General features: G+C 42.1%; 1 protein-coding gene across 2 annotated transcripts in view; it reads left to right on the top strand.

Annotated features, from left to right (window-relative positions):
* Positions 1-640: 640 nt before the first annotated feature.
* CLEC2L (C-type lectin domain family 2 member L) overlaps positions 641-10,740 on the top strand; it is a 28,224-nt gene continuing 18,124 nt past the window's right edge. For both annotated transcript variants that reach the window (XM_074195125.1, XM_074195124.1), the window contains exon 1: positions 641-824. In XM_074195125.1, coding sequence (XP_074051226.1) covers positions 641-824 — 184 coding nt within the window. The remainder of the gene's footprint in view (positions 825-10,740) is intronic.

Raw genomic sequence — 10,740 nt, 5'->3', positions numbered from 1 at the left:
CTTTCCCAGTCTCCCTGTTTTCGCACTAATACTCTCAAGACTCTCCAGCCATTCTGCTCCTGGTGTGCCAGTGTCCTCGACAGCTTCCTCTGGCCCTGTGGGTCCTTCTGTCCTTGGGGTCCCCGTTGTGATGCTCTCATCCCTCCCCCCGCACTCCAGCCCGGCTGCACCTCTCCTCCGGTCCTCCCGCCTGGCTGCCTCCCCCGTCGCCTTGGCGCCTCTTCTCTCCGCCCTCCTCCCCTTCTCTCTCTCTCTCTCTCTCTCTCTCTCTCTCTCTCTCTCTCTCTCTCTCTCTCTCTCTCTCTCTCTCTCTCTCTCTCTCTCTCTCTCTCTCTCCTCCCTCTTTTTCCCTCCTTCCCGCCCCCCCCGAAGCTGAGGAACTCGGGGGCAGCTGCTGCGATGCTGATGCTGCGGCTGTGGAGCAGTGAGGCAGGAGGGGAGCTTTCTCATCGCTGAGCATCCTGGCGGGGACAGAAGCGCTGCCCGGGGCCCGTCCTTGCCAGCCTCAGCCCCTGCTCCCACCGGGGAGGGGGGAGGACGGGGAGGGGTCTCTGGCCAGGTCGGGCTCTGCTTTACCCCTCCCCTGGTAACGGAAGCGCCTTGTAGCAGGAGGGGCGGGGGCACCCCAGTGGGAGGGGGCATGGAGCCTGTCCGGGAGCCCCCCAGGAGGAGCCGGCCCCCTCCACCGCCCGCTCCAGCCGCCTCGGCCCCTTTGCCCAGAGTACTCTCCCCTGGGGACGGGGAGGGCCGGGGCCAGGAGGTGCTGCTGAGAAGATCAGGATCCGGGTACGAGGGCAGTACCAGCTGGAAGGCGGCCTTGGAGGGTAAGCAAGTACCATCCTCCTTCCTCCTCCATGGTTGCTGCCTCCCCAGAGACTCCCGTCCCTTTCTCGGGGTCCCTAGCTAGGGCATGCTCTATCGGGTCCTCCTTTCTGACCAGTTTATGACTCCATCATTCCCTACTGCCTCTTCCAGCCCCCTCCTCTTCCTCCCACCCATCCCCCGGACTCCCCGGTCCAGTCTGCACAGCCTGGGTAGTGAGAGTGAGGCTTCCCTCCTTCTCATTCTTGCCAGAGACATAATTATCCGAGTTCACTTGGTCTTTTGTCCCTAGAGGTTGGGATTTGGGGATAGGAGAATTCAGATTTAAAGTAAATAGAGCAGTGCCAGTTAGTAGAAAAGAGTCCTTGGCTGGAATGCAAAAGACCTGGATTCTCACCTTGGCCTTGTCTATTAATTCACAATGTGACCTTGCATGGGTAACTTAATGCTTTGAGGCATGGCTTCCCTCATAAACTGGAGAATATTGTACCTGCCTACCAACCTCACAGGACTGTAAAAAATAAAATGAGATTGTAGTTACAAGCACTTGGGGAAAATAAGTTACAAAGCATAACATATCTGAGTAGTCTTATGAAGTAAATCACCCTCACCCAGAAAAAAATGAAGATAAAGTCCTGATTTGGAAGAAGAAGAGGGTATCCCATACATATATCCCTCTCTAGATAAATATTTAATACATTTTTAGGCTAGCTTTCCTCAATTTACCTACTTCCCAGTATTCCACATAACCTAGAGGAGAGAAATCAACTTGGCATATTGGTTTTAGATCTTTGATTTAATTTATATAAGAAATTCCCTTTCTCAGTGCAGCTCCCTATCTTATAGTCTTAGAAAGTGCTTGAGACATTGAGAGGTAAGTGACTTGCCCAGGGTGCCATAATCAATACGTATTTGAGGGAAGACTTGAACCTTGGCCGTCCTTGTTCTAAAGATAGCACCCTATCCTCACCACCATGCTTCCTTGACAAATCTGGGTTTAGACAATACTTATGCCAATCCTGAAGTGGTAGAGGGGACATCCTGAAGGGATGGTGGTGATGTAAGATTAGAAATTAGAAGCCCTGGATGATGACTTTGCAGAGGCAAGCATTGAAGTTGAAGAGTAATATGGAAACTCTGAGTTGTAGATTAAGAAAGTAGACTAAGGAGCACCTAGGTGGTGCAGTGGATAGAGCACCGGCCCTGAAGTCAGGAGTACCTGAGTTCAAATCTGACCTTGGACACAATAATTACCTAGTTGTGTGGCTTTGGGCAAGTCACTTAACCCCATTGCCTTATAAAAATGAAAAAAAAAAGTAAGAAAGTAGACTAAGGGAGATAGCCTAAGGCAAGGTTGGAGAACCCTCTTTTGAAGTTGTATCCTGGGTTTGTTGTCAAGATCTGTCCATCTAAGATTCCAACCTGGTCTAAATTAGCCAGGTGGGCTGATTTACCATCCTTTCCCTGTTAGATTATGCTACCTCCTTTCCACCATTATATCCCCCAAAGCATAGAAGTCTACACCCAGTGGTGTTCAGAAATACTCAGTGATCGGCAGTTGACTAACTTCCAGCAGGTCTGTCTTAGCCAAAAGAAATGTGGAAAAAATGGAGTCATTTCTGACCCACAAACTCTCTCAAAGACCACTATGCCTTGTGGGTATTATTCTTCTCCATGGACTTTGGCCCCATAATAATCTACCTTCTGGGTGCCAAGGATAGTAAGACTGATGTCTTGTCATTAAAGGATATACTACACAGTGCTGAGAAGGCAGAGGAGGATTTCCAACAACCCTGGCTCACTTCAAAAACATCATGGTAAGGCCCACTTCAGCCCTTGCAGAATCTCATCAAGGCCCATGAGCCAACATCTCACCGGATTTCACCATAGTCCTTTCTTCTCCCTTCAGAGGGAAATAATATCTTTGAGCAAGACAGTGTACTTTATCCCTACACAAAACTTGCCTAGTGCCACTCAAATAGTCCAACTGGCCTTGGACCATCTATTTCACTTTTATAGCTTTCCCAAAAACATTACCTCTGATTGTGACTCTAAATTTATCTCCTGATTCTGGCAGACATTCTTGTCATACTTCTACATCCAACCACAGCTTTCCTCTGTCTGTAAACCACAGTCCAATGGATAAATAGAAAGGATCAAGGATATCATCAAGTCAAACCTTTGGTGCTTTCTGATGTTGATTGGGGCCATTCTTGTTCATGGTCAAATTTTTATATAGTAATATTCAGCGTGCCCTTTCTTCAATATTCATTTTGCATGAATTAGGGACAACCATATTCTATTGGTTTTTTCTTTTCAGAGGATCATGTAATCTTAGAATTTGAAGAAATTTTAAAAGAGGTTTTCTAATTCCAGACATCTTATCTTCTGTCTTAGACTCAGAGACCCTAGTGACGGAGAATTCACCATGTTACAAGGCAATTCATTCTATTGTAGGGCATCTCTAATTGCTAGGAAGTTTATCTTAATATTTAGTTAAAATTTACATGCTTGTAACCACCCATAATCCTAGTTCTGTCCTTTCCCCTGCCAGTGATCAAGCAAACATACCTCTATATAACTTAGAAGGGCCTTATCTAACTCTTGGACAAGACCAAGGAGAACAAAAAGAAGAGGGTAATTACTGGTGCTCATGGTCAGGAAATGTAGGTTATGTTTTCATGGACCATCACTGAACTAAATGACCCTCTGCCTGTCAGTACTAAGGTTCCTGTCCCACCCTCTACTGTATCATTTCAGTTGCATATATATTATCACTTCCAACTGAACATCCATTCAGTTCTTCATCTCAAAGGTAGCTCCTATCAGACCAATGTATTCCCTGGTTTCATAGCCTTTTCTACTTCCTCATTTCCTCCTGAGTTTTCCTGGGACCTTGAGGATCCTGTATGCTAAGAAAGCATGGATTCATTTCTACTATTTTGGGGACTGAAAGAGTTATGATCCTGATGGCCATTCTTGTGAATCCAGAGATCATGCCCATATCTTTTATCAGGTCTCTTTTGACCAGTCCTTAGAATGTGATATTCTTAGCTGGTAAGGAAGCGATTGCCATCAGATTCTGATCTTTTCTCTTACCTCACTCTGATCACTCCAAATTAGTTAACTAGTTAATTATTGCTCCTTCCTATTTGGAGGAAAGCCACAGTCTGATCTGACCTTGGAATTATCTTATAAATGGAAAGGTTTCCCATCTAAAGTACAATTGACCTCATTTTTAAGGTCTCTATTACTGTTGTCACCATGTCAAGTTGGCAGGCATTTGACCCAAGCCTTGCCTTACCTTCAGGTGCCTTGTACTCCCTGACTTGTCACAGATTCATTCTCTTATAAGCCGCAGTAAAGATACCAAGCTACCCCTTGAGTAACCTCTTCTGTACACTGGATAGAGATTTGACTTCTCTTTTTTTTTCTCAAATTATATCTTTCTATCTAATATCTATAATTTTCTTTGTGTTCTTGTTCAGGCCTATAAACCATTCCTTGTATAAAAGTCGAAAAGGAAAGGGGAAAAGGGTTGAATCACAGTTCCCCTGTGGTCATTAGACAAACTGAGAGCAAGAATAGGGGAAACCAACAATAAAGCTGATAGGAACAAAGATGGACTATCTAAACTGGAAGCAAGATCAAGATAAGAAATCACAATGATGTCTAAAAGAGTGGTTAAGGAGAGGTGAGGTCTGGGGCAAAGAATAAGGTGACAAGTTATTTTGATTTGCCAAACTTGGTTTGTTTTTTGGCCTGCGATGGGAAGAACATTGTGGGCATGGACAAGCTACAATATGTAACAAATAATGAACTCCAGAGAAGAACAAAAAAAGTAAAGGATGTCATTGAGGAATTATATGACAGGAAGAGAGAATGGGCTGGTGGCATGGCAAGAACAGGATAGGTGGCTAGCCAGAGTCATCCAGCCTTCAGCAAATTGGATTCTCCTCTGTATCAGATGGTGGAACAACATGGTCAAGAGTTGCATAGGATGGGCCGGCATCATTATAATTGATGTCTTTTTGAGTATTTGACTTAGGACGTATTTATACATATACATGCTCTGCTCTCTCCATTTCTTTGGAAGACCCTTCAGCTGGAGGGCTCCTACTACCGCCATCCACACTGTTCTCCATGATAATAAACTGGGAAGTTCATGTTGTGCCAGTGATTATTCTCCTTCCCTTCAATCCCTGAGGTTTGATTCAGTACTTAGTCATATAACTTGTGTTTCACACTGAGCTAGACTATGAGGAAGAAGTGTAAGAGATGCTCTCTCTTCTCCACTTCCAGGTATCTCTTTGTCCAAATTTTATGGAGGCAATGTGGCAAAGTGGACAGAATGCTGGCGCTGAAGTCAGAAAGATCAGGGTTCAAGTCCTGCTTCTGAAACTTAGAAGTTGTATGATCTTGGACAAGTTACTTAAGTTCTCTGAGACCCAATTTTCTCATCTGTAATGCCTATAGTACATACCTCACAAGGTGTTTCTTTGTAAACTTTAAAGTGCTACATTTATTATCATCATCATCATCATCATCATTCTATCCCCAACCCAAGTCTTTATAAGGGTCCTGCCTGAAGACTATACTATCAGACAGGACATTGATGTGAACAAAGGAAGTATCCTCCTTCACTTTCTATTCCCACAGATTTTAGGTGGCCCACAGTGGACAGAGCACTGGACCTGGAGTCAGGAAAACTTAAATTCAAATTTAACCCCAGATGCTTACTAGCTGTGTGATCCCAGGCAAGTCATTTGAGCATCATCTGCCTCAATTTCCTCATCTCTAAAATGGGATAAAATTGTTATGAGGATAAAATGAAATATTTGGAAAGTACTTTGCTAATCTTAAAGTATTATAGAAATTCTAGCTATTATCTTTGTTATTGTTGTTATTATCCAGGTCCAGAGACCATGCCCTGGTGGAGGATAAGTGCCCCTATTGGGCATTAGGTCCATCACAAGTTTCTTGAGTCATGTTGTTTTAATTTACGATTTTAGTAGACTAATTTATTGGGTCATTTGTCTCCTGAAGGAGGCATCCTGCTCTGGTTTCTCACAATCTATGCCAAACTTGAATATAGTGTGTTAGTGAAGAGTGAGACAGGGTTAGAAGAAACACATGACAAAAGCATTCTTTAAAAAATAATTTTTTTGAAGAGGAGAATTTAGTGAGACCCCGACTTTCCTTGAGTAGTGTGAGAAGTTTAAGCCACTTTGCTTGAATGGTTCAGTCCATTTTGTGTATGACTAGGAAAGGAAGGGGATCATTGTAGCGCTAAAGATTGTATAGAAATAGTGGGCAGCTAGGTGGGCCAGTGGATAGAGCACTGGCCCTGGAGTCAGGAGTACCTGAGTTCAAATCCAGCCTCAGACACTTAATAATTACCTAGCTGTGTGGCCTTGGGCGAGCCACTTGATCCCAGTTGCCTTGCAAAAAAAAAAAAAACCTAAAAAAAAATTAAGAGTGTGTAGAAATGAAAAAATAGACAGAGAAGATCTTGTTACTATGAACTCCAGATCTGCCATATTCTTTTGGATTTGCAGAATTTGAGAAAGGAAAGGGAATTTTCAAATCCTCTATTTCCACCTCCTCATATTACAGTTGAGGGAACTGAGACACTGCAAGGTAAAGAGACTCATCCACATGACTTAATGTTTGTTAAATGCTTGTTAATTGATTGTTAATAGTGAAACCTGATCTTATAACCAGGTCGTCTGACAGCTGTCCTGCCCAGTGTACTTTTCACCACCTCCTGATTTTTTTGGAGGGTGGGGGGTCTATACTTGTGCCCTCATTGGAGTAAGGAAATCTTAGTCTGGAAACTCCCTCCACCAGTGTCTGCCCTGCTACTAAGTCTTGAAGGACACTGAGAGGTTTGCTTGTGATCATATCACTAGTATTTGTCAGACAGGATTTGAATTCAAGTCTTCCTGATTCCAAAGCCAATCTTCTATATACTATACAATACTGCTTCCTGACTGCATTGTTGAATGTTATTCCAATAAGGTAGGTGGGTCCTTAGATCCTTCTGTTGCATATATTTTTTGTAGTTATTATAATGACATTTACTACACACTCAGGGTGGGGGAACCTTTTTCTTATTAAAGATCAGAAAAAATATTACCTATGACCTACATAAGTAGAAATCAACTCAATTTAACTTTATTTCTTAAAAATGTATAAAATATCCTGTATATCTTTTTATATCACTGCCAGGGAGCATTTCAACAAATGCCAAAGAATTATACATACACACACACATATACATATATATATATATATATATATATATACACACACACACACACACACACACACACTATATGTCTATACATTAATACATACTCACACATATATGATTTGGAGTTGGGAAGACCTATGTTCATATCCATCCTTAAATACTTACTAGCTATGTGACCCTGGGCAAGTCATTGAACCTCTACCTGAGTTTTCTCATCTGTAAAATGAGATGATAATAATAGGACCTATTTTATTAAAAAAAAAACATGATATTAAAATATAAATAATATAAAAATATATAATACAATAATAATTCTAGTAGGATTGTTGTGAGGATAAAATAAGATAATATTTGGAAAGTGTTTAGTACAAGGTCTGGAACACAGTAGAAGATATATTATTATTTCCTTCTCCAGCTCATTTTACAGATGAGGGAACCGAGACAAAAGGGGTTAAGTGACTTACACAGGGTCACACAGTTAGTATCTGAGGCTGAATTTGAATCTAGGAAGATGAATCTTCCTGACTACAGGCCGTCTAATCTACTATGGTGCTACCCCATGCCCAGAGGATGTATACATGCTCGCTTTTGTCATAATAAACACTGCAAGTTACACAAAGGGAGGTACAGACATAGCAAGAAAAACATACACACCCAGGGAGAAAGAAAGAGAAAGAGAGAGGGAGAGAGAGAGAGAGAGAGAGAGAGAGAGAGAGAGAGAGAGAGAGAGAGAGCACATGCGAGCTTGAGGAGGGAGATTTTTCCTGGCCAACATCTCCATCTTGTGTTCTTTTAGAATAGTGCTATTGTGGTTTAACACATTTCCTAACAAAGGTGTTTAGAGAATTCATTACTTTAGAGGGCCATAATGGATATCTGAGGTTTTGAATTCAGAGTGCTAGTATCTGAAGGGCTAGAAAATTGTAAAACTCTTTAACAGAAAACAAATGGTATGTAGGATCTCATCCAGCTCAAAATATGTGATGCAATGATTAGTGAAGGATCATTAAGGGGATAAAGGAAAGAATTAAATGTCAGTAGGAAATTCAGCCCTAGATCTGCTCATTTCCCAACCTCTTCTGCTTGTCTCACATTCTTTAGTCCTTATACTCACTGAGGCCTAGCTTACTCCCAAAGACTCCAGTATTACTCCCAAAGACCCTCACTCAATGAGGGTGATCATTCCTTTCTCACTGGATCTGATATGCCCTGCCTGTCATGGGTCACCGCACTCCTTTGTTCTCACCACAGCAACTACCTATTGTGCTCTGAAGTTAATGGCATTGTCTCCAGAGACTATTGAGTCTGGAAAACCCAAATTCAAATATTATCTCAGACACTTAGTATCTGTATAACTTTGGACCAGTCATCCTTCCTTCTCTGTGAAATGAGGACGATAATAATGACTGTGCCTATTTCACCAATTGTTGTGAGGATCAAATGATGTATTTATATGGTGCTCTGCAGACCTGGAGGTATGATGTAAATATTAGCTACTGTTATTTTTCACATTTGTTATTCATTTCATTACACTTTCTGGTCCCTCCGCTTTAGTAAGGCCAGTATCTAGGTCATAATCTTCTTCTCTATCTCAACCCTTGTTCTTTTCAATACTCTGGCTTCCTTGTTCCTTAGCCTCCTTAACTCCCAACACCTGCCTCTGGTCTTCTTTAACCACTGTTGGTGTTTGTCCTTCATTTTCTGAGAAGACCAATGACATCTCGGGGTGAAGTCTTGACTTGTATATGACCTGGATTTAAGCCAGGTAGAATTACACCAAGTCCTCAGTTTCCCTCTCCCTTCCCAAGTCATCAAAATCCAGTGGCAGGACAAAAGTCAAGACAACTGGTGATGGCTCAAGATGCAGTGAATGGGTGATCTGGTGTTTTTGATGGTGTAGCCAACACTAAGCCACCTTCATAGCCAATGGAACAATTTGTTCTCATCCCCCCATTCCACTAGGGGAAAGTCTTCACATGTTTGGGCTAGACATCCCTCTAATTCACCTACAGGTTTGAGGCTGTCGGTCACCCTCAGCCTTGTTTAGCTTGTCTGCCAAGATGGTTTGCCAGGGTGTGGCTCCCTGTATAAAAGTGAGACTATTTTAGGACTCACCCAAACTCAGCAATTAGTCCCAGGTGCTGGAATTATTGGGACAGAGCTGGTTGGGACTGCAAAGAACTAAGAATGAGAGGGTTTTGCCAACAGAAATTCTTTCCCAATTTAGGACCATTTTAGGGTGATAGAAAGTAGAATGAAGGCAGAAGCCCTGGCTTTAAGGGGTAGGGAGGGAATGAATTCCAGATATTGGGGGGGGACCATTTATATAAAGGGAGAGAAGTAGGAGATGGCATGAGAAAGAACTAGCAGGCCAGTTTGACTAGAACAGAGAATGTATAAAGGGGAGTCATATCAAATAACTATGTAGATATATGTGGGAACCACATTGAGGAGGGCTGTAGATGTCTATCTGTCTAAGGATTTTGTATTTTATCTCAGAGCAAGGGCTCTCATCTGGGGTCTTGCATTTGTTTTGAAAAATATTTTTATAATTGTACTTCACTGTAATTGATTTCTTTCACAATTTTATTTTAAGTATTTAAAAGCATGATTCTAAAAGGAATTCCACAAATTTTACCTGTCTATCAAAGGGGATCATGATACAAAAAAGGTATCATTTACTTGGTCCTGATTAGAACCAATTTGGCAGCAGGATGGAGGATTGATTGGAATGGAGAGAACCCCAAAGTAGGGAGGTCTATCAGGAGACTAATGGGATTGTTGATAAGAGCCTGACTGTCTTAGAGGCTGTAAGAGGGGAGGGGATGTTTACAAGAGTGGGATAGTAGTAATTACCCCTCTGTCCATTGACTTTTAGGGCAGTTGATTGGCCTCAATTATAGAGTTCAGGATCGGGGAAGTTGTGAGTTCAAATGTGGTCTTCCTAGTGGTGTGACTCTGCTGGGCAAGTCACTTTTTTTACCCTGTTTGCCTCAGTTGCCTCATTTGTAACAAGAAGTGGAGAAAGAAATGGTAAACTTCCAGTATTTTGGCTGAGAAAACCCCCCCAAAAGGATCATGAAGAGTAAGACATTACTCAAATAATTGAACAACAACAATAACAACAAAGTTTACCTCTTTCTTCCTCAATACAGTGTCCTTGGCTAAAGTCTAGTGCCAGGACATTAAATAATCATGACTGATATATACACTGAAACCTCTTTTTAAAATTCTTATCAAAGTCTCATCAGCCTTTCTTTTTAGAAGAGAATCAAGTTTTTGGAGATAGTGGGATTTCCTAAAACTTAGATTAACTTCTTTTTTAAGAAAAGGATGTGTCCCCTGGTTTTTGTAGCCCCCTGGACCAGATCCTTGGTTTTCCAGGAAGAGATCACCTCCAGGAGTGGTTCTCCCAACAGTAACATCACTAACATTCTGTTGACTAGATTAAACTCTATAGATTTGCTTAATTATGACAGAGGGATTTTGTCTTTGTTATGAAGATCTTGCTTGGGGCAGCAAATAATGGGGTCGTTTTTACTGTTTGAATCTCCCTTCAAACAATAATGCTTGTCCACATCAGTACACACACACACACACACACACACACACACACACACACATAGATTTACATACAGGGTGACCACAAAGTCTTTTGGAAC

This window comes from Macrotis lagotis, chromosome 7 (genome assembly GCF_037893015.1).
Source record: "Macrotis lagotis isolate mMagLag1 chromosome 7, bilby.v1.9.chrom.fasta, whole genome shotgun sequence".
Lineage (NCBI taxonomy): Eukaryota > Metazoa > Chordata > Mammalia > Peramelemorphia > Peramelidae > Macrotis > Macrotis lagotis.
This window is presented reverse-complemented; position numbering and strand designations above follow the sequence as displayed.